At 37.7% G+C, this 25,482-nt stretch overlaps 2 protein-coding genes and 1 long non-coding RNA gene across 3 annotated transcripts; all 3 read right to left on the reverse strand.

The window, feature by feature from the left end:
• Positions 1 to 1,525: 1,525 nt before the first annotated feature.
• Positions 1,526 to 2,509, reverse strand: LOC123592739 (olfactory receptor 1361-like). Its single transcript, XM_045468073.1, has one exon. The coding sequence runs from the start codon at positions 2,507 to 2,509 to the stop codon at positions 1,526 to 1,528; it is 984 nt and encodes a 327-aa protein (XP_045324029.1).
• Positions 2,510 to 13,355: 10,846 nt separating this feature from the next.
• Positions 13,356 to 14,330, reverse strand: LOC123592740 (olfactory receptor 1B1). The gene has a single exon (XM_045468074.1). It carries the CDS (start codon positions 14,328 to 14,330, stop codon positions 13,356 to 13,358), a length of 975 nt encoding a protein of 324 aa, XP_045324030.1.
• A 1,194-nt stretch (positions 14,331 to 15,524) lies between these two features.
• LOC123593206 lies at positions 15,525 to 23,917 on the reverse strand. Its single transcript, XR_006710186.1, has 3 exons — positions 23,887 to 23,917; positions 21,012 to 21,016; positions 15,525 to 15,667 (listed from the first exon to the last, which is right to left on the reverse strand). It is a non-coding gene; the product is annotated as an uncharacterized LOC123593206 (long non-coding RNA).
• Positions 23,918 to 25,482: the final 1,565 nt, after the last annotated feature.

Here is a 25,482-nt window from a genome sequence, read left to right on the forward strand (position 1 = left end):
CTTTTGCACAGCAAAGAAAACAAGCAATAACACAAAAATACAACCTACTGAATGGGAGAAGATATTTGCTAATGATATATCTTATAAGGGGTTAATATCCTAAATATATAAAGAACTTATGCAACTCAACACCAAAAAACCCCACCAATAATCCAATTAAAAAGGGCAGAAGACATGAACAGACACACCAAAGAAGACATACAGATGGCCAAGAGACACATGAAAAGATGCTCGACATCACTCATCATTAGGAAAATGCAAATCAAATCCACAATGAGATATCACCTCACACTTGTCAAAATGGCTAAAATAAAAAACATGAGAAATAACAGCTGTTGGTGAGGATATGGAGAAAAAGAACCCTTGTGCTGTTGGTGGGAATTCAAACTGGTGTAGCCACTGTGAAAAACACTATGTAGGTTCCTCAAACAATTAAACAGAGAATTACCATATGATCAAGTAAGTCCACTACTTAGTATTTACCCAAAGAAGACAAAACAAAATCATGAATTCAAATATATATATATATATATATATATATATATATATACATATATATATATATGCACCCCTATGTTTATTGCAGCATTATTTATAATAGCCAAGATATGGTAGCAACCCAAGTGCCCATTGGTAGATGAATGGATAAAGAATATGTGATACACACACACACTTACACACACACACACACACACACACACACACACACACACACACACACACCATGGAATATTACTCAGCCATAAAAAAGAATGAAACCTTGCCATGTTCAACAATGTGGATGGATCTAGAGGGTATAATGCTAAGTGAAATAAGTCAGTCAGAGAAAGACAAAACCATATGATTTCACTCATAAGAAACAAAACAAATGAACAAAGGAAAAAGAGACAAACAAAACAACAAGACCCTTAAATATAAAGAACAAGCTGGTGGTTACCAGAGGGGAGATGGGTGGGAGGATGGGTAAAATTGGTGAAGGGGATTAAGAGTACACTTACCATGACAAGCACTGAGTAATGTGTAAAATTGTTGAATCACTATATTGTGCACCCAAAACTAATGCAACACTGTAAATTAATTATACTGGAATTATAGATAGATGATAGATAGATAGATAGTTAGATAGATACAAAAACACTCTCCTGTATAATGGTATTGTAACTCACTTTAACTTTTCTCTGGAAAACAGTACATGCCACAACATCACTAAAATGATCAAAATTCTGCAAGCCTTACTATGTGTAATAATCTGGTTTAGTAATCCCCTATGCCCTATATTAGATCTGAAAGATGAGAGATTCAGATGTTGAGATCTAAAAACATCTGTTCAGTTCCAATATGATGAGATTCTAGGTCAGTCAATGGGGACCAGAACTATTTATTCATGAACTCACTTCTTTCTACCAGATCCAAACAAGAGGGAGCCAACAAGGAAGATTATTCCACAGGAATGTGAACCATACCAGTTATTAGGAATGTAATCCATATATTTGAGGTATTTTCAAGTTAAATCTTAACTCTGTGCTCAGGAGATGTTCTGCCATCCCCCATTTACCTGGGAACCAGGTTGGAAGTTTCTTGAGATGCAGAGTTTCCTGAAAAGCCTTCGCAGAGCTCCCTTAACCTCCTGGTTCCTCAGGCTGTAGATCAGTGGGTTTAGCATAGGAGTAACTACTGTGTAAAACATGGCGACTTGGCGATCCTGGTCCAAGTCATAGCTGGAGGATGGCCGGAGATACATGTGGATCACAGAGCCATACAGGAGCAGCACAACCAGAATGTGGGAGCTACATGTGGACAGGGCTTTGCGCAGGGCAGCAACTGAATGCGTGCGAGCTATGGCAACAGCAATGCGGGCATAGGAACCTAAAATGAAGAAGAAGGGGCTGACCACCACAGCTACGCCCTCAGTAAATATTAGCATTTCATTGACCACTGGTCGGGTGCAGGAGAGTTTTAACAAGGGTGTGATGTCACAGAAGAAATGGGTGATCTGGTTGCCACAAAAGGTTAAGCGGGTGACCAACACACTATAAAGCAGGCTGTTGAGGCTGACAACCACCCACGAGGTCAAGGTTATACGCAGACAGAGGCCACGGCTGATGATGGCAGAGTATCTTAATGGGTCACAGATGGCAACATAGCGGTCATAGGCCATGGCAGCCAGCAAGTGGCCTTCCATGCTGCCCACAGCCATAAAACAGAAGAGCTGGATCATGCAGCAATTAAAGGAGATGATTCTATTCACAGACAGTGTGTGCACCAGCATCTGGGGAACAGTGATGGTTGTCAGAAACATGTCGATAAAGGAAAGCTGGCTGAGCAGGAAATACATTGGAGTCTGAAGCTTGGGGTCTGAGAGGGCAACAATTACTAATAGGGCATTGCCCATAAGTGCCACCAGGTACATGGCAAGGACAATCCCAAAAATAACTGGCTGCATCTCTGCCCAGCTGGACAGGCCCAATAAGAAAAATTCAGTTACTTCTGTCCTGTTTCTAGTGGCCATAACACATGATCTATAACACCTGCAAAGAGCAAGTGTTAGTATCAAATAATGCTGAAATCTACTCTGAGATAGCTTTTAGGAAACTTCTTGCACGCATACCCCTAGTTTCCAAAAGAGTTTTTTCCTTCATTTCTTTCCCTTGTCATTATCTTTCTATCTATCCACTGGAGTACCCACCCACTCTTTAGTTTATTCCAGGTTCATTTACTGACTATTTTATAATCTCTCAATGTGATATATATTAAGGGCATCAGGATAAATCACACATGGTTCCTGCATTTTCAAAATTCCCTGTATAACAAACAAGGGATCACTAAACACAAAATTTCTTTGGCGTTTGCTCTGCGCTAAACAGCATACTAAATATCATACGTTTAATTGTCACAACAATCCCGTATGGTACAAACTACTTTTATATTACAGACAAGAAAACTAAAGCAAAGAAACTACTTTGATGAAGGTCTTATAGGAGCTGGGAATCAAAACCTTGACTCAACCCTGTATAGTTTTATTAGACACAAGCACCACATTTCGCTGATTGTCAGAGTTGGAAAGAAACGAAACTTATGTCAAGGCTCCAGGCAAATGTCTGAGTCTCTACATCTCTGATGGGGCACTGGAGTGAAGATCTGGTCCTAACTTTGTATGTCCAAAAGCTATTGTTCTTTTGTAGGGGAGTTCTTCTTCCATTAAGTCAATTGAACTTGCCTGGGATGAGAGTAGAAATGGTTAATAACATCGTTGCTTTTATTAATGATTAATTTTCAATAAATAATGTAAACTGCCAGTGGATGGGAGTGTTTCTTTCCAGTTCAGGTTTTCCCTATAGGCAGATGTACATGGTACACCAAAGAGGTAACATTTTGGGACTACTATATGGATAAGGATATTTTGATGAAATACTGTATTTCTTCATGAATGTGAGAAAAATTGTTTTAAAATAGTAAGGTATAAAAGAACATACAATAAAAAGCATCAGTCTCTGACCCTAACTTTGCTCCATTTTGGTTTTATCACATCTGGTGGTTCGTACATTTACACCTTTAAATAAAATACTACTTGTTTATGTATCTATTTACCAGTTTTATCAATTTATCTTTTGGCTTTATACTACGCAAGATGGTTTATCTTGTTTCCATTATCCCCATTCTTCTCTCCTCCCTTCCCCAATTTTTTGATGATTATTTTAGTTCTTAAATTTGTTGCTTTTCTGCTTTCCAGCAGTATACTTAAAATCTATATTTTTTATTCCATCAACTGCTGACTCCACTTCTCTTCCTCATCCCTGACCCTCCCAACATTTAGAAAGCTATATCTTGATCTATATGTTGTCAAAATTGAAAACATATAAATTATGAGCTGGAACCACAATTATTTCTTTAAGGTAAAAACTATAAATTAGTAGACATTTACATTAGTATAACTACATAAATAATTTTCATTGCAGAGCCAAATGATGAGCTATAGTTGCATTTATTCTTTGATGAGTCCAGTGTCCCACCTCACTAAGGGAGAGTATTCCCAATATTCAGAGAAAGAATCAAAACACTTCTCTTAGTGATTTTCTTCACTCAAGATGATGGAGAGGCACTTAGGTGGCTCAATTGGCTGAGCGTCCAACTCCAGCTCAGGTCATGATCTCATGGTTTCTGAGTTCAAGCCCACATCAGACTCACTGCTGTCAGCCTGTCAGTGCAGAGACCACTTTGGATCCTCTCTCCCCCTCTCTTTGCCCCTCCCCAGCTTGTGCTCTCTTGAAAATAAATAAATATTTTTTTAAAAAAGGTCACGGAACAGGAGCTTAAATGATAACAAGGACTTACATTTTCCAGTGTCTGATAGTCTTTATATCTTCCTGTATCTTTCTCTATGTCTGTGGATATAGATCAATCTATACCCTCCTGTGATCCTATTACCCATTCAAGGCAGTGGTGACACAGAGATATTAACATGAAGATATAGATGAAGGTGAACAAGAAGAGATGGGAAGGAAGAGAGATGGGATAAGTTCCTTCATGGGGAAAGGATGAAAGAAAATGAACTTCAAGAAGGAAAAAGTGCCAAAGATATAGATTTATCCATTATGAAGAGAATGTATTAACATAGAGTCCATTTTCTTCCAAGAAAAGCAAAACAGTATTTTTAAACAAATTATATGCAAAAAGAGTAATAAGCAGTGGTAGTACTCTTGGCTGACTTCTTCAAGACTCATTTCTGTATATTTCCTATTTCCCCAAATGTCAACATTAGTCTTGTCAGAGCTCTGTAGGTCCTATTTAGACAATTTTGAGGGATTAAGGATGCTGATGGTTTGGAGTAGTCCATTTAGGGAAGGAAGGTATGGACACATATTCATATACAGATTTGAACACCTCAAGACAGTAAACTAAACTGAAATCAGAGAGAGAAAAAGAGGAAGAATCCCTGGCATGAAACAGAAAAGCATCTCAGGTTCCCACCTGATGCTTTGGGGATATCTAAAGTCATGGAGAAGGAACAGAGCTAGAGTGTCAGGCCTTAATCATGCTTATTCTTGTCTTTCTTCTTTGATGAAAGAACCAAGAGATACTAGATAATTCACTGTTTTATAAATATCTAAATATTAGGGATCTGCTCTATTAAATGCCTTCTTGGTCTAAATTCTATTTCTAGTCTGTTCCCCTGTGTTGATGAATCACAAAGTTTGAATCTGAGATGTGTAAATTGGAATTTCCTTTTCTCTGTCTCAAAAATGCATCTTCCAAATTATCATAAAATAAATTAGATGCTCTGTCACATATTTCTTGCACCTGGGAACTGTGGAATGTCTTTCCATACCCTCCCTGACTGCATGACTATATTCTCCATCTAAGCCTTCATAATTTCACTCAAAATCCTATTTTTTTCATGTTATAACTGACAATTCTCCCATCCCATGACTTCCCTTGACTATAATACTAGTTCCTCATTCTATTCTTTGATATTCTTAGTACCAATACCACACTATTTTCTAAAAGAGGGCTATGATTTATTATTTCTTCTTTCCTTTTGATTTACCATTAGGACAGAATATAGCCTTATTCTCACCTTTTCTCTGTATCTGCCACCATACACTCAAGATAGAAAGTTTAGGTAGAGTTGTGCTCCCTCTTCACCACAATCTTACAAAAATAAGGATTCTCTTTCCATCATTTTCCATAAAAGCCTTTCTATATAGTAGCTCGTTCCAGTGAAGTGTCACTTATACACACTCACCCTGGACTCTACCAACCCTAGGCACCTCTGTGTTCAGATGAAATATTAATTATAATGGGCTGAGCCCATCTACTTTCCATTATCAGCTGGGACTGGAGAGTGTGCTTCTTCTGCTTCCTTACACCTGGATCTCACCATAAAACTTCTGACAACAATTAGGTCTATAGGGAAGGTCTACTCCCTGGGGGACACCACAGGTTTTCTTGCATAATGTCAACAATTGAGCAAGAAAAAACCCCAAGAGGAAAATGATTCCCATTTCATCATTTCAAGAATACAGCTCTCCTAACCTATCCTTTCTGTTATTGAGTGTTATTAAATCAAACATCTTAACTCAGCTGACTTAGCTACAAGGCATAAGGCTTTATGAGATACCAGTGGGATGACTCTGACCCCTGCTGTTTCCATTCTGCTCTCCAGTGACTTTTGCATTTCCTGCCCTCACTCAGCTGCATTCTTTGTTGAAAGTCATCTGCCCATTTTGCTGATTTATTTTAGAACTATCATCTTCAAAATACCTGATTTGAACAAGTCTTTGAATATAAAAGAAGCAGTAAGAAGTGGAGCACCACACTGAAAAATCTGAGAGTATATGCAAATTAGAGATATTCTTGGTCTCACTATAAAATAATGACATATAACTTATTGACACAGATTATACATTGTGGAAATGACTGTAAATTGGATACAAACAGGTACTTTCCACGATTAACCTGCAAAAGTAGCCCAGTCACAAGCTAGAAAACCAAATTATTAACTGATGAATATGACCAAAATTCAGTGGAAACAAAGAGATTTTAACCAATCAAAATATTATCAATTTCCTCAAAAAATGTAATACATTTATTTTTGTTTGCAGTGGATCTATTTGACTTTCTAATGGCCCTTCTTACTTTGGGGAAGTGATTTCTTCCCACAGTGGATACAGGCTGATGGCATTGTCAATCAGCTGTGTTTCATTTCTACTAATCTCACTCTGAGCAGACAGTCCTGGATTTTAGACTGTTCTTTCCTCCCAATACCTGATTTCTTACCCCATCCATACACGTACACCTCTGTTTTAATTACTGCTCTAATAAATAGATCTAGACATTGAATAGCAACAGCTGCTAATTTCACCAAAAAAGTGACATAAGCAGACATTCCATCTTCCATACAACCTAGGAAGTAGTCTCACCTTTCCAAAAGCCAAACATGAATCTGATAAACCTTCTACATCCAGCTTCCAACTTATCGAAAATATAAAGTGCAGAGGAACACGTTAAACTACAATACATTGATTAACTCACACAAAACCAGACTGTAGGGAATTCCACAGGAAAATTACATGATGTCTTCCACAAATAAATTGCTAGAGATAGAGGAGAGGGGAGAAGAGGAAGAAAAAAAGGAGGTGGGGGGAGAGAGAAGAAAGAGACTGAAAAGACAAAATAACCAATTACAGTATGTAAACCTTACTTGGATCTTAATTTTAAAAACTATAGAAGTGTTTTATTATATTTATAAAAACAATGAGAAATTTCAATACTGGCCAGGAATTTCAGAATATTAAAAGAATTATTTGCATTTCAGATATGATAATAACATTGAAATTTTTGTTTAAGTCCTTATCCTGGGGCACCTGGGTGACTTAATCGGTTAAGCAACCAACTCTTGATTTCAGCTCAAGTAATGATCTCACAGTTTGTGAGTTCGAGCCCCACATTGAGCTCTGTGCTGACATCATGGAGCCTGCTTGGGATTCTGTCTCCCTCACTCTCTGCCCATCCCCCACTGGCTCTCTCTCTCTTAAAAGAAATAAAAATAAACTTTAAAAAAGTCCTTATCTTTTAGAGATTAGTATTGAAACATATATGGATGAAATGATACGACATCTGGGATTATTTCAAAGCTAATGAGGAGCAAGTAGAAGCAGAAAAGATACAACATCAGCAATGACTTGACAATAAAGTTGGGTAACTATAATATTCTGTTATGGTTATTTGTGTCAGAAATATTTCATTAAAAATACCAGGATATTTTTTAGAACACTTTGAGAAAAATAGATATTAACTCTTCTTTAAATGTTTGGTAGAATTTCGCCGGGAAGCCAGCTGGCCCTGGACTTCTGTTTTTTGGGAAATTTTTGATTGCTGATTCAATTTTTTTGTTGGCTATTGGTCTGTTCAAATTTTCTGTTTCTTCCTGTTTCAGTTTTGTTGGTTTATATGTTTCTAGGAATTTATCCATTTCTTCCAGATTACCCAATTTGTTGGTATATAATTTTTCATAATATTCTTTTATAATTGTTTGTATTTCTGTGGTGTGACTGTGACCTCTCTCATTTGTGATTTTATTTATTTGGGCCCTTTTGATAAGTCTGACTAGGGGATTATCAATTTTATTAATTCTTTCAAAGAACCACTCCTAGTTTCATTTATCTCTTCTACTGAGTTTGTTTGTTTCTAAATGTTTGCTTTATTCATTTTGAGAGGGGGAGAATGGGGCAGAAAGAAAGAATCCCAAGCGGGCTCCATGCTGAGCATGAGAGCTCAACCTCATGATGGTGAGATCATGACTTGAGCTGAAATCGAGAGCTGGATGCTTAACCAAATGAGCCACTCGGGTGCCTTTCTACTGTTTTTTGTTGTGGTTGTTTCTATGTAATTTGTTTCCATATCATTGATTTCAGCTCTAATCTTCATTGTTTTCCTTCTTCTGCTGGCTTTAGGCTTCATTTATTGTTCTTTTTCTAGCTTCTTTAGGTATAAGGATAGGTTGTGTATTTGAGATTTTTCGTGCTTTTTGATGTAGACCTGTATTGCTAAATACTTCCCTCTTATGACTACTTTTGCTGCGTCCCAAAGGTTTTGGACTCTCATGTCTTCATTTTCATTGGTTTCCACTATATGGCCAACAAACCTTTGACAAACCACGAAAAAATATCCAATGGAAAAACGATAGTCTCTTCAACAAATGGTGTTCGGAAAACTCAGCAGCAACATACAGAAAAATCACACTGGACCACTTTTTTACACCATACAAAAAAATAAATTGAAAATGGATGAAAGACCTAAATGTGAGACAGGAAGCCATCAAAATCCTAGAGGAGAACACAGGCAGAAATCTCTTTGACATCAGCCATAGCAAATTCCTACTATACATGTCTCTGGAAGCAAGGAAAGCAAAAGCAAACATGAATTACTGGGAATTTATCAAGATAAAATGCTTTCACACAATGAACAATCAAGAAAACTAAAAGGCAATCTTTGGGATAGGAGAAGATATTTGCGAATGACATATCTAATAAAGGGTAGTATCTAAAATATATAACAAACTTATAAAACTCAACACCGAAAAAACAAATAATCCAGTTAAGAAATGGGCAGCAGGATTAATAGGGGCACATGTTCCCCAATGTTTATAGCAAACTGCCAACAATAGTCAAATTATGGAAAAAGCCCAAATGTCCATCAATTGATGAATGGATAAAGAAGATGTGGTTTGTGTGTGTGTGTGTGTGTGTGTGTGTGTGTGTGTGTGTGTGATACACACACACACACACACACACACACACACACACACACACACAAAATGCAATACTACTCTGCAATGAAAAAGAATTAAATCTTGCCATTTGCCACAACATGGATGGAACTGGAACTGGAGGGTATTATGCTATGCGAAATAAGCCAGTCAGAAAAAGACAGATATATGTTTTCACTCATATGTGGAATTTGAGAAAATTAACAGAAAACCATAGGGTAAAGGAAGGAAAAATAAGTTACAAACAGAGAAGGAGGCAAACCATAAGAGACTTATATAGAGAACAAACTGAGAGGAGGTGGGGGGGGATGGGATAAATGGGTGATGGGCATTAAGAAGGGCACTTGTTGTGATAAACATTATATGTTAGTGAAATAAACCAGTAAAAGACAAATACCATATTAAATCACTCATGCGGAATTTAAGAAACACAACAGATGAACATAGGGGAAGGGAAGGAAACACAAGACAAAAACAGAGAGGGAGGCAAAGCATAAGACACTCTTAAATATAGAGAACAAACTGAGATCTATTGGAGGGGGTGTGATAGGGGGAGTGGGCTAGATGGGTGATGGGCATTAGGAGGGCACTTGTTGGGATGAGCACTGGGTGTTTTATGTAAATGATGAATTGCTGGGTTCTACTCCTGAAACCAATACTACACTGTATGTTAACTAACTTGAATTTAAATAAATGGATTTTTTAAAAAGACTACTCAGTGGGGAAAGAATAATCTCCACAACAAATGGTGTTGGAGAAACTATATGTGGATAACCACATATACAGAAATGAAATTGAACCCCCATCTTACACCATACACAAAAATTAGCTTGAAATGGACTAAAGACAGAAACATAAGGCCTGACAATGTAAAACTTCTAGAAGAAAACAGGGAAGAATTTCCTTCACATTGGTCTAGGCAATGATATCCGGATATGATACCAAAAGCACAGACAACAAAAGCATAATCAAGTGGGACTACATCAAACTAAAAAGCTTCTGCACAGTAAAAGAGACAAAGAAAAGACAACCTAGGGAACAGGAAAGAATATTTGCAAGCCATGTATCTGATAAGGGGTTCATATCCAAAATATATAAGGAACTCATATAACTCAACAGCAAAAATCAAACCCACAAATAACTCAATTAAGAAAGTGGCAAGGGATTTGAATAGTCATTTCTTCAAAAAGAACAAATAGTACAAAAAGACAATCAAATAATGAAAAAGTACTCTGCTTCACTAATCAGCAGTGAGATGCAAATCAAAACTATGATGAAATATCCCCTCACATCTGTGACAATAGCTGTCACCAAAAAGGTAAGTTGTGAAGAAAAGGGAACCCTTGGGCACTGATGCTGAAAATGTAGATGGGTGCAACCACTACAGAAAACAGCATGGAGGTTCCTCAAAAAATTAAAAATATAACCACCATATGAACCAGGAATACGACTTCTGGGTATACATGCAAAGGAAATGAAAGACGGGTATCAAAAAGATATGTTTATTTCAGCATTGTTCACAATAGAAAAGATTATGGAAACAACTTAGGTGCCTTCCAGACAAGTTTTTATTAAATTCCAGGTGGTTAACATATAGTGTAATATTAGTTTCAACTGTAGAATTTAGTGATTCATCACTTGCATACAATACCCAGTGCTCATCACAAGTGACACATCACCTATTTAACCCTTCCCCCTGTCCACCTCCCCTCCATTTGTTTGCTCTGTATTGTTAAGTCTGTTTTCTGGCTTGCCTCTCTTTTGCCCCCTATGTTCATCTGTTTTGTTTCTTAAATTCCACATATGAGTGAAATCTAACTGACTTACTTCTCTTAGCATAATACCTTCTAGCTCCATCCACATCGTTGCAAATGGCAAGATTTCATTTTTTTTAATTTTAATGTTAATTTATTTTTGAGAGAAACAGAGACAGGATGCGAGTGGGTTAGGGGAAGAGAGAGAGGGAGACACAGAATCTGAAGCAGGCTCCAGGCTCTGAGCTGTCAGCACAGAGCCCCACGTGGGGCTCAAACTCACAAGCTGTGAGATCATGACCTGAGCCAAAGTCGGAGGCTCAACTGACTGAGCCACCCAAGTGCCCCTAGATTTCATTCTCTTTTATGGCTGAGTAATATTCCATTTATCATTCAACCATAAGAAAGAAGGAAATTCTACTATTTGTGACCCATGAATGGATCTTGAGGGTATTATGCTGAGATAAGTCAGACAGAGAAAGAGAAATACTGTATGATCTCACTTTATATGTAGAACCTAAAATAACTGAACTCATAAAAACAGTAAAATGGTAGCCCAGAGACTGAGGAGTTGGGGGGGTTGGGGGGGATGTTGTTTAAGGATACAAACTCACAACTAGTAGATAAAGAAGTCCTGGAGATGTAATGCACAGCACTGTGATTTTTTTTTTTTTTTTTTTTTTTTTTTTTTTTTTTTTTTTGCACAGCATTGTGATTATAGGCAACAATACTGTATTTACAAACTTCAAAGTTGCTAGGAGACTAGATCTTCATTTTTCCTACCACAAGAAGAAATAATTACACGACATGATAGATGTGGTAGCTAACACTTGGCTGGTGCCACAGTCCCTACCACCCCCCCACCCTTATCTGTGGTTTCATTTTCTGCAGTTTCGGTTAATTACAGTCAACCGTAGTCCAGAAGATGATCCTCCTTGTGACATATTGTCAGAAGGTCAGTAGATGCCTAATGCTATTTCACATTGCCTGTGTCATTGATCTCACTTCATCTCATCACATAAACATTTTATCATCTCACACCACTGCAAGAAGGGTGAGCACCATATAATAAGATACTCTGAGAGAGAACACATTCACATAACTTCTGTTGCAGCATATTGTTATAATTGTTCCATTTTATTACCGATGTTGTTGATCTCTTACTCTGCCTAATTTGTAAGTTAAACTTTATCATAGTTATGTATATATAGGAAAAAACATAGCATATATAGAGTTCAGTACTATCTGCTGTTTTGTGCATCCACTGGGGGTTTTGGAACATATCCCCCTTTGGGGTAAGGGGGGGACTACTGTAATAATATTACCATACAAAAATGTATCAAATCAACATATTATACACCTTAAACTTACAGTGTTATATTTCAATTATATTTAAAAAGTAGTCCATGGTACTGTAACAGCATTGTATGGTGACAGATGGTATCTACACTTTCGGTGAGCACAGCATGACATATGGAGTTATCAAACTACTATGTTGTACACCTGAAACTAATGTAACATTGTGTGTCAACTACACTCCAATTAAAAAAGGGTTCAAAATATTTTTAATTATTATTCTAAATCTCATAGGAGCCAATAAAATAGAAGTCAAGTCCACCTCCCAACAGGCTAAGCACAGCCATTTTGTTTTCTTCACTGTTGAAACAGTTTGCTGTTCTTTGTTTTATTCAGAAAACTATTAAACTTTACATTTTCTCTCTATATCTTACTTGAATATGTAAATAAAATTAATTTAAAATGTAAAAAATAGAAATCATACACATCAGAATAAGATGATTACACAACGGCAGGTTCATGGAAACTGAGGCTAAGATATGGAATGGTAGAATCATGGCCCCCATTTCACACTCAATTCTGGGCATATATTTGCTCACTGAATGGAACAGGGGTAAAATTGCCATCCCTATTTGCCTAAATTGTTCCCTTTCCCTAACTTTCTGATACACACACTTGCCACAAGCAAGCACACCAAGTTAAACATGGTCATAATTAACTTCACTGTCTCTTATTTAGTTAAGATTTCATAGTATATTCCCATATTTCTTCAAAACTGTGGGATTACATATTCTAGCCCTAGTGACTCATTTATATCTACTTTGATAACTGAAGATAAATGGTCTGAGGAAGGGGTTCCTGAGGCATGCTGATGAGGAAGCCCTGAGCACATGTGGAATGAATGTGGAATGTTCACAGCTCTGTCAGAGCACCACATTAACAAGAGCTGAATCTGGGGTTCCATAAGTTGTCCAGGCCATCCGTCCCTCAACTTTCCAAAACTGGCCATGCTTAAATCTTCCCACTTCTTTCCTCAGCTAACCAAAATGGCTCTTAGGCAGGCTAATCACTTTTCTCCATCCAAGCAGCCTGTGAAGTGCACTCTTGACATCCTTGTTGCGGAGGCTGTACACAAAAGGGTTGGCCAAAGGTGTAATGGCAGTGTACATCACAGAAGCCACCATGTCTTGTTCCTGAGAGTTCTGGGAAGAAGGCTGGAAGTAGACCCAAATAATGGTGCCATAGAGGAAGCCAACCATGGTGAGGTGGGATCCACAAGTAGAGACTGCACGGTGGCGACCAGCAGCTGAAGGCAAACGCAGGATGGTGGCCCCAATGCGAACATAGGAGAGTACAATAAGGGCACAGGGACCTAGCATGAGGAAGCCACCCTCCAAAAATATGGCCAGCTCATTGGAATGTATGTCAGAGCAAGAGGCTCGCAGAAGTGGTCGGTGGTCACAAAAGAAGTGGGGAAGTTTAACGTTGCCCTTGGCATCCCCAGCCCAGTATAGAGGCAAGAGAAGTCCTACATGCAGCATGGTGTGCACTATGGACACCATCCAGCTCAAGGCCAGTAAGCGGGCACAGAGTCGACGATTCATCACTGAATGGTAGTGCAGGGGGTCACAGATGGCCACATAGCGATCCAGAGCCATGATGGAAATAACAAGTGTATCCGTAACTCCAAATGCATAGAAGAAAAAGAACTGGGCCAAGCAGCGGGCAGCAGGAATGGCTGGGTAATTAGACACCAGATGGGCCAGCAACTGGGGCAGGGTGACTGTGGACAGCCCCATGTCAATCACAGAGAGACCACGGAGCAGATAATACATCGGTGAGTGGAGCCTGGAGTCCCGGGAGATTAGCAGCACTAGAGTCACGTTCCCCATTATGGTGGCCAGGTAAATAGCCAGGAACAGGAGAAAAAGGAGATTTGGGGAGATTCTAGCTCTTGAGAACCCAAGGAGCAAGAAGACTGGAGAGTGTGAAGCATTAGGGGTGCAGCCCATGATAAATGACAATGAGCCTGCCTGAAAGAGAGTTTGTATCAAAAATCAAGTCATAGGTAGTAGGCTGAGGGTCATAACAGTTCTAATTGATTTATGTACGTTATTCAAGCTCCTTAAAGACTTAAATTCAACTGACCGCCATGGCCCTTCTACTAGGTCTATGACTTCACTTCCTTAATTTATTACAGCATCTTCTCCATTATTGCTTCCTTTTCATCCACTCTAGTGGCTCCTTTTCTGTAAACCAGCAACCCTGATAAAGTCCCTCAAACAGTTATAAAACCTTCACTCAATATGGTCTTTTCATTCTACTAGTACTCCTCTCCTTCCAATGGCAAACTTGGTGACAAAATTCCTATACTCATAGGCACTAGCTCCTCATCTTCAGTTTACACCTCATCCCACTGCAGCCCTCATGATCTCTTCTCTCTGACCCTGTAAAGAACATAATGTATCATTTAATATGTAACATATAAAAATGGTTTACTATCAGTGGTTGGTTTTTATAGTGAAATCGCTTCAGGTTGTCCTGAAATAACTTATTTTTACTCTTTATTCAATTTTGTTGGTTGATGGCATCACCATTATCATCTATCTGGTTGCCCAAAACTGGGGTCAATCTCTCCCTCATCTCCTCATGTTCAACCACTCCTTGACTTCTACATTTTTCCTTATATCCATCCTTTGCTCTCCTTTGAGTGTAATCCACTCACACTATTTAAGCTTCAGCAACTCTGACCAGTGCTAATTTCATAACCTCATGATAAGTTTCTCCACTTATTTCCCTTGATAGATCTTCCATACTGATTTGAGAGGAAAACTTTCAACAAGTGATTCCCTATTTAAAGAGTCCGGGTCTTCAGAATAGAATCCAAATAGCTTGATCTGGCTTGTAAAGAACTTTCACTGTCAATAGCTAAACTATCTTACCAAGTTCATGCTGAGTCACCTACCCAGTATTTTTTTTTTATTCTCAAGTTAGTTCACATACAGTGTAGTCTTGGCTTTAGGAATAGAACCCAGTGATTCATCTCTTACATATATCACCCAGTGTTCATCCCAACAGGTGCTTTCCTTAATGCCCATCACCCATTTACCCCACTCCCATCTATCAACAATAGCCAAATTATGGCAAGAGCCCAAATGTCCATTAACTGATGAATGGATTCAGAAGATGTGGTATATACACACAATGGAATACTGCTTGGTAATCAAAAAGAATGAAATATTGCCATTTGCAACAACATGGATGGAATTGGAGGGTATTATGCTAAGTGAAATAAGTTAGATAAAGATAGGTATCATATGATTTCGTTAATATGTGGAATTTGAGAAACCTACCCAGTATTTTTAAAACTAGACAGTTCTTTCTCAGTTTTATGAACATGGTAAGCTCTCAGATTTCTGTAGATCTTTATATTTTATTCTGAAAGCTTCAGCTTCCTGAAATATAAGGTACTAAGCACCTTCCCCACTCAACACAGGTAGAAATTTTGAAAAAATACAATAATCACCTCTTTAAATTTATAACTGAACTTTCAAGAATGTAAAGGAAATATAAGGGTTGATAAACAAGTAGGGATATGAAAAAATAATATCTAAATTGTCCATGATGGTGTAGGTGGTGGTGGTAACAGGTAGGTGAGAGGGGCATAGTATCAGTCTTGGTTGTCCAGAGGCTCAAGTAACAATTCCCATGTGGAACAGGAGGTAAGAGTATGGGCCTGTGTGAGCCAAAAGATAGACAACATCACATTAATTTAGGACATTCAAAAAGTTAAGCTTTCAAAGAGAGAATATACACAAACAAGCAAATGTATATATACCAGTGGCTACAGGACACCCAAAGAAAACTCTTATCTCCCAACCTGTACTACATGGAAGGGAAATGTCTCCCAAGAGAATGAAGGTATGGGTCTGCACAGCACACAGAATGGGTAAGCTGATTTATAAAACACATATGATCCCACACCCCGCAAACTGACAAGCTAACATAAAAATCATTCTCAGACTGCTGCCTTACAGAAGTAAACATAAAACTTCTCAAGGACTTGCAGACCCCAGATGATGCAGGAATCCCACAGGTAAAAACCAGCCAAAGAGATGAGTTCACAATTCACAATTACTAAAACAAGACCTATTTATTATGAAGACAATCAGCAATCAATAAATAATAGAATCACTTCCCTCTAAATATTATAAAATTAACTAATCTGTCAGGTTTTATAAATTTTGTTTAAAATACTTTGTGTCTAAGGCAGAGAATAAAGACTATAAAATGATATTATAAAAATAAAATACAACAGGCCAAGATGGCAGAACAGCATGGAAGCTTTTTGTGTGTCTCGCGTCTATGAAATACAGCCAGACCAACACTAAACAATCCTACACACCTAGAAAACTGACTGGAGGATTAACACAACAATCTGCACAACTTGAACCACAGAATTCAGCAGGTATGTGGCATGGAGAGGTAAACTTGGGGAGAGAGAAGCCGGTGGCAGGCAGGGAGCCGCTTTTGCAGGTGGAGACAGGACTGAGACTGGGTGGGGGGAGAATACGGGAAAAGCACCCCTCCCCAAGAGCAGCTGGAGAGAAAGTGGAAAATTGGGAAGAGCCACAGGGACTAAACTAAAAAGGGAGAAAGGAGAAAGGAGAGGGTTTAAATTTCATTAAGACTGTAAACAAGGGGAGTGCAAAGTCTGCAACTCCACCGCTCAATACCTGGCGGTGCTCTGGTGGGAAAGGTGAATCCCCAGGAACAGAGTGGGGTCTGGGAGGTTCTGAGGCCGCATGGGGAAAAGCAGTTCCACTGCTGGAAGGACACTTGGTAGAAACTGTTGAAGCCAGCTGGTCCCAGCAGGCCCCGGAAGGCGGCCACATTAGCTGGTGCTGGGGAAAGGTCACTGAGGGTGAAGCCTGGTGCCAGATGTGTGTTGCAATTTTCCATAATCCCCGAAACATTGCTGCTACACTGTCTCGCGAACTTTTTTGGGGGCAGGCTGGCACCTGGCCACAGTCTCGGGGCACCGGCAACAGAAGGGTCCAGCTGGCGTTCCTGGGTGCAGCCAACATTCAGCCATTGTTTGGTGAGACCCTCCCACAGAGGGGCAGAATGGGTCAAAGCCGCAGTCCTTCAGAAGTAAGGAGCCGGGGAAAACAGCTGCATCTGAGACAAAACTTGGGAGAGAAGTAATGCCTGAGGCCTGGTCACAGAGAGTGAAAAAGTGGGGAGTGGACGAGAACTGAAGACAGAGGACCGGTGCGCAATTGCTGATCCGGGAGAACAGACTGGGTAGCTGGGTGGCACCATTTTCACCTCTCCTGTGCATGCCATGCGCACCTACGAGCACCATGACAATCCACCCCAGTAGGGTAGCAGCGCCATCTAGTGGAGAGCAGAGCTGTTACACCGAGCCCCGCCCAACTGGGCCAACTTTGCTCGTCAAGAACACAAGCCTCACCACTGGCTTAATTTATGGACTATAAAGAGCTACATGGACTGACTTCTAGGGGAAAATGAAGCAATTTAAGTCCTACTTCCATCTGTTAGCAGGTTCATCTATTCAATTTTTTTCTTTTTTTTTCTTTTTCCTTTTTCTCTTTTACAATTCTTTTTCTTGAATGCAGAAAGAGAAAAAAACTCATTTTTATTTTCAATTTTTATTAAAAATATCTGTCTTTAATTTTTATTACTATATTTTTTACTTTTGTGTAAATTTTTTCAAATTCTACTTTCTTCCATCATTTTATTTTAGTCTACTTCAGTGTACTCACCTTTTCAAATTTTCGAACAATTATCTTTTTTCTTTCTTTTTCTTTTTTTCTCTTTTTCATTTCTTTTTTTTGAATGCAGAAAGAGAAAAACTTCATTTTTACTTTCAATTTCATCTAAAAATATTTTTATTTAATTTTTATTACTATATTTTCTGCTTTTATGTAAATGTTTTCAAATTCGATCTTACTCCCATCATTTTATCTTAGCCTACTACACTGTATTAACTTTTTCAAATTTTCAAATGATTTTTTTCTTTTATTTTTCTTTTTTTCTTTTTTTCTCTTTTTCATTTTTTTTCTTAAATACAGAAAATGAAAAAATTCATATTTCTTTTTAATTTTTATTAAAAATAATTTTTCTTTAATTTTTTCTCCTATATTCTCTACTTTTGTGTATATTTTTTCAAATTCTATTTTAACCACATCATCTCATTTTAGTCTACTTTAGTGTATTCATTGTTTCAAATTCTCAAACTATTTCCTTTTTTTTTCTCTCCCCCACCTTTGTTTTTCCTCTAATCTGTCAAATCACTTTCAAAACCCAGACCAAAACACATCTAGGACATAGCATCATCTATTCAATTTCTGTGTGTGTGTGTGTGTGTGTGTGTGTGTGCTTAATTTTTAATTTTAATATTTTTTTTAATTTTAATTTTTTTATTTCAATTTTTCTACCTCATTAATTCCTTTCCTCCCTTCAAAATGACAAAACAAAGGAATTCACTCCAAAAGAAAGAGCATGAAGAAATGACATCCAGGGATTTAACCAACACAGATACAAGCAAGATGTCTGAACCAGAATTTAGAATCATAATAATAAGAATACTAGCTGGAACCGAAAATAGATTAGAATCCCTTTCTGCAGAGATAAAAGAAGTAAAAAATAGCCAGAATGAAATTAAAAATGCTATAACTGAGCTGCAATCATGGATGGATGCAGTAGCGGCAAGGATGGATGAGGCAGAACAGACAATCAGCAATATAGAGGACAAACTTAGAGAATAACAAAGCAGAAAAAAAGAAGAAGATTAAGGCAAAAGAGCACGATTTAAGAATTAGAGAAATCAGTGACTCATTAAAAAGGAATAACATCAGAATCATAGGGGTCCCAGAGAAGGAAGAGAGAGAAATAGGGGTAGAAGAGTTATGTGAGCAAATTATAGCAGAAAACTTTCCTAACCTGGGGAAAGACACAGACATCAAAATCCAGGAAGCACAGAGGACTTCCACTAGATTCAACAAAAACTGACCATCAACAAGGCATAACAAATTCACAAAATACTCAGGCAAGGAGAGAATCATGAAAGCAGCAAGGGAAAAAAAGTCCCTAACACACAAGGGAAGACATATCAGGTTTGCAGCAGACCTATCTACAGAAACTTGGCAGGCCAGAAAGGAGTGGCAGGATATATTCAGTGTGCTGAATCACAAAAATATGCAGCCAAGAATTCTTTATCCAGTAAGGCTGTCATTCAAAGTAGAAGGAGAGATAAAAAGTTTCCCAGGCAAACAAAAATTAAAGGAGTTGTGACCACTAAACCAGCCCTGCAAGAAAGTTTAAGGGCGATTCTCTAAGGGGAGAAAAGATGAAAAAAAAAAAAAAAAAAAAAAATATATATATATATATATATATATATATATATATATACACACACACACACATATGTAAACAAATACCAAAAGCAACAAAAGATTAGAAAGGACCAGAGAACACCACCAGAAACTCCAACTCTACGAGCATCATAATGGTGATAAATTCATATCTTTCAGTATTCACTCTAAATGTCAATGGACTCAATGCTCCAATCAAAAGACATAGGGTAACAGAATGGATAAGAAAACAAGATCCATTTATATGCTGTTTACAAGAGACCCACTTTAGACCTACAGACACCTTCAGTTTGAAAATAAGGGGATGGAGAACAATCTATCATGCTAATGGTCAACAAAATAAAGCCGGAGTAGCCATACTTATATCAGACAATCTAGACTTTTTTTTTAACGTTTATTCATCTTTGAGAGACAGAGCATGAGCGGGGAAGGGGCAGAGAGAGGGAGACACAGAATCCTAAGCAGGCTCCAGGCTCTGAGCTGTCAGCACAGAGCCCGACGTGGGGCTCGAACCCACGAATCGTGAGACCATGACCTCAGCCAAAGTCGGATGCCCAACTGACTGAGCCACCCAGGCGCCCCCAGACAATCTAGACTTTAAAATAAAGACTGTATCAAGAGATGCAGAAGAGCATTATATCATAATCAAGGGGTCTATCCACAAAGAAGGCCTAACAATTGTAAACATTTATGTGCCAAATGTGAAAGCACCCAAATATATAAATCAATTAATCACAAACGTAAAGAAACTCATTGAGAGTAACACTATAACAGTAGGAGACTTCAACACCCCACTCACAACAATGGACAGATCATCTAATCAAAAAAAAATCCACAAGGAAACAATGGCTTTGAATGACACATTGGACCAGATGGACTTAACAGATACATTCACAACATTTCATCCTAAAGCAGCAGAATATCCATTCTTCTCCAGTGCACATGGAACGTTGTGCAGAATAGACCATACACTGGGACACAAATCAGCCCTAAGTCAGTACAAAATGATCAAGATCATACCACGCATATTTTCAGACCACACTGCTATGAAACTCGCAATCAACCATGAGAAAAAATTTGGAAAGGTAACAAATACTTGGAGACTGAAGAACACCCTGCTAAAGAATGAAAGGGCTAACCAAGCAGTTAAAGAGGAAATTAAAAAGTACATGGAAGTCAATGAAAATGATAGCACCACAACCCAAAACCTCTGGGATGCAGCAAAGGCGGTCATAAGAGGAAAGTATATAGCAATCCAGACCTTCCTAAAGAAGGAAGAAAGATCTCAGATACACAACCTAACCTTACACCTTAAAGACCTGGAAAAAGAAAAGCAAATGAAACCCCAAACTAGCAGAAGACAGGAAATAATAAAGATTAGAGCAAAAATTAATGCTATCGAAACCAAAAAAACCAGTAGAACAGATTAATGAAACCAGAAGCTGGTTCCTTGAAAGAATTAACAAACCTGATAAACACCTAGCCAGTTTGATCAACAAGAAAAAGGGAAGGAACCAAATAAATAAAATTAAGAATAAAAGAGGAGAGATCACAACCAACACAACAGAAATAAAAACAATAATAAGAGAATATTACGAGCAATTATATGCCAATAAAATGGGTAATCTGGAAGAAATGGACAAATTCCTAGAAACATATAAACTACCAAAACTGAAACAGGAAGAAATAGAAAATTTGAACAGATCCATAACCAGTAAGGAAATCAAATTAGTAATAAAAAATCTGCCAAAAAACAAGAGTCCAGGGCCAGATGGCTTTCCAGGGGAATTCTACCAAACATTTAAGGAAGAGTTAACACCTGTTCTCTTGAAACTGTTACAAAAAATAGAAATGGAAGGAAAACTTCCAAACTCTATGAAAGCCAGCATTACCTTGATTCCAAAACCAGACAGGGACCCCCAAAAAAGGAGAACTATAGACCAATTTCCCTGATGAACATGGATGCAAAAATCCTCAACAAGATATTAGCCAACCGGATCCAACAATACATTAAAAAGATTATTCACCACGACCAAGTGGGATTTATACCTGGGATGCAGGGCTGGTTCAACATCCACAAAACAATTGACATGATTCATCACATCAATAAAAGAAAAGACAAAAACTATATGATCCTCTCAATAGATGCAGAGAAAGCATTTGACAAAATACAACATCCTTTCTTGATAAAAACCCTCAAGGAAGTAGGGATAGAAGGAGCAAACCTTGAGATCATAAAAGTCATATATGAATGACCCAATGCTAATATCATCCTCAATGGGGAAAAACTGAGAGCTTTCCCCCTAAGGTCAGGAACAAGACAGGGATGTCCACTCTCACCACTGTTATTCAACATAGTAGTGGAAGTCTCTGCAATCAGACAACACAAAGAAATAAAAGGCATCCAAATTGGCCAGGAGGAGGTCAAACTTTCACTCTTTGCAGATATGATACTCTTTATGGAAAACCCAAAAGAATCCATCAAAAACTGCTAGAACTGATTCATGAATCCAGCAAAGTTGCAGGATATAAAATCAATGCACAGAAATTGGTTGCGTTCCTATACACCAACAGTGAAGCGACAGAAAGAGAAATCAAGGAATCGATCCCATTTACAGTTGCACCAAAAACCATAAAATACCTAGGAATAAATCTAACCAAAGAGGTGAAAAATCTATACACTGAAAACTATAGAAAGCTTATGAAAGAAATTGAAGAAGACACAAAAAAATAAAAAAAAGATTCCATGCTCCTGGATAGGAAGAACAAATATTGTTAAAATGTCGATACTACCCAAAGCAATCTACATATTCAATGCAATCCTTATCAAAGTAACACCCGCATTCTTCACAGAGTTAGAACAAATAATCCTAAAATTTGTATGGAATCAGAAAAGACCTGAATAGCCAAAGCAATCTTGAAAAAGAAAACCAAAGCAGGAGGCATCACAATCCCAGACTTCAAGCTATACTACAAAGCTGTAATCATCAAGACAGTATGGTACTGGCACAAGAACAGACACTCAGATCAATGAAATAGAATACAGAACCCAGAATTAGACTCACAAACGTATGGCCAACTAATATTTGACAAAGCAGGAAAGAATATCCAATGGAATAGAGACAGTCTCTTCAACAAGTGGTGCTGGGAAAACTGGACAGCGACATGCATAAGATTGAACCTGGACCACTTTCTTACACCATACACAAAAATAAACTCGAAATAGATGAAAGACCTCAATGTAAGACAGGAAGCCATCAAAATCCTCAAGAGAAAGCAGGCAAAAACCTCTTTGATCTTGACCGCAGCAACTTCTTACTCAACACGTCTCCAGAGGCAAGGGAAACAAAAGCAAAAATGAACTACTAGGACCTCATCAAAATAAAAAGCTTCTGCACAGCAAAGGAAACAATCAGCAAAACTAAAAGGCAACTGACAGAATGGGAGAAGATATTTGCAAATGACATATCAGAAAAAGGGTTAGTATCCAAAATCTATAAAGAACTTATTAAACTCAACATCCAAAAAACAAATAATCCAGTGAAGAAATGGGCAAAAGACATGAATAGATACTTCTCCAAGGAAGACATCCAGATGGCCAACCGACACATGAAAACATGCTCAACATCACTCATCATCAGGGAAATACAAATCAAAACCACAATGAGATACCACCTCACACCTATCAGAATGGCTAACATGAACAACTCAGGCAACAACAGATGTTGGCGAGGATGCGGAGAAAAGGATCTCTTTTGCCTTGTTGGTGGGAATGCAAGCTGGTGCAGCCACTCTGGAAAACAGTATGGAGGTTACTCAAAAAACTAAAAACATAACTACCCTACGACCCAGCAATTGCACTACTGGGCATTTATCCAAGGGATACTGGTGTGCTCTTTCGAAGGGACACATGCAGCCCCATGTTTATAGCAGCACTATTGACAATAGCCAAAGTATGGAAAGAGCCCAAATGTCCATCAATGGATAAATGGGTAAAGAAGATGTGGTATATATATATAATGGAGTATTACTCATCAATCAAAAAGAATGAAATCTTGCCATTTGCAACTACCTGGATGGAACTGGAGGGTATTATGCAAAGTGAAATTAGTCAGAGAAAGACAAAATCATATGACTTCACTCATATGAGGACTTTAAGAGAAAAAACAGATGAACCTAAGGGAAGGGAAACAAAAATAATATAAAAACAGGGAGGGGGACAAAACAGAAGAGTCTCATAATTATGGAGAACAAACTGAGGGTTGCTGGAGGGGTTGTGGGAGGGGGGATGGGCTAAGTGGATAAGGGGCACTAAGGAATCTACTCCTGAAATCACTGTTGCACTATATGCTAACTAATTTGGATGTAAATTTAAAAAAATAAAAAATAAAACAAGTTTAAAAAAATTAATAATAAAATAAAATAAATACAACAGATTTGGCAAAGACTCAAAATGAATTACTAGAAAACACAAATATTCACATTCAAAGTAAAAACTCAATGGGTGACTTGGGCAGTGACTAAAGAGAAGAGCTAGTTCTGACAAAATACGTAGAAACAGTAAAAAGTGACCAAGATGTGGGGAAAGGAGTCAAGACTTTTGGGGAAAAAAATAAAGGAGATCCACTAAGATACCAAATAAGTACAAGAAAAAAAATAATGAGGAAATAGAGGAGAGGCAATATTGAAGGAACAGACTAAGAATTTTCCAGATTTAATTAAAGAAACAAGGCCTCAGACTGAAGAATCACAATGACTTCCAAATAAGATAAATTTTTTAAAATCTATGCATAGACACTATGTTAGGGAAATTGCTATACAGCAAATACAAAGAGAAAATACTTTTTTCCTTACTGTTTATTTTATTTTTCCAAGTTTTTATTTAAATTCCAGTTAGTTAACATACAGTGTAATATTAGTTTCAAGTGTAAAATTTAGTAATTCATAACCTACATACGAAGATAAAATATTAAAACCAACCAGAGAGAACAGAAAGATTATCTACAAAGGAAAGATAATTAGACTTTCTGGTAAAAGATTTCTCAGCAACAATAGACTCTAGAAAGCTTCAAACATCCTTATCCTAACAGATTGTGTAAATGCAGCCTTCTCTAACTTTTATCCATGCACTGACAGGAGTTGCACATGACCTCTTGCTCAAATTTTGTTTAAGGCCTTAAATAATGCTTTGAGTTGTATTTTTGTTTCCAAATATGTTTTCTTAAGCTATCTTTTCATTATTGAGCTCTAATTTAATAATGTCCTGGCCTGAGAATTAAGTCGGCATGAGATTAGTTCTTAAGCTTTTTGAGACTCACATTGTGGCTAATACGTGGCTAAGTGCGGGCCTGTGGAATACAGCAAATGGCAACCCCAAAGCAAACTCACAATTTCTAGAACCTGCAATATATAACAGAGATGACATTCTCAGTCTTTGAAGGATAGGTTATTCAGTTAAATATAGTACCACAACTGTACATACTTATTTTAACGTGTGGTTTACTCATAGTATATATCAGTAGAAAGGATGCACCAATAAATCTAAGTCTCAAGAACATAATATTAACTTTAAAAATGTCAGTTCAGAATGACAGGAAAATATGACATATATGGAGATTTAAAACATGTAAAAAATATTATATATATAAACATGCATGAGAATAATGAATACTTTATTCAGGAGAGTGGTTATCTTTGGGGAAGGAAGGAAGTATAAGGATAAGATGGAGAAGTAGTTTGGGGTTTTGTTTGTTTGTTTGTTTTT

The sequence above is a fragment of the Leopardus geoffroyi genome, chromosome D4 (genome assembly GCF_018350155.1).
Source record: "Leopardus geoffroyi isolate Oge1 chromosome D4, O.geoffroyi_Oge1_pat1.0, whole genome shotgun sequence".
Classification (NCBI taxonomy): Eukaryota; Metazoa; Chordata; class Mammalia; order Carnivora; family Felidae; genus Leopardus; species Leopardus geoffroyi.

Coding starts and splice junctions, on each gene's coding strand:
- LOC123592739 (XM_045468073.1), bottom strand. CDS start 2,509: ATGGCCACTAGAAACAGGACAGAAGTAACTGAATTTTTCTTATTGGGC.
- LOC123592740 (XM_045468074.1), bottom strand. CDS start 14,330: ATGGGCTGCACCCCTAATGCTTCACACTCTCCAGTCTTCTTGCTCCTT.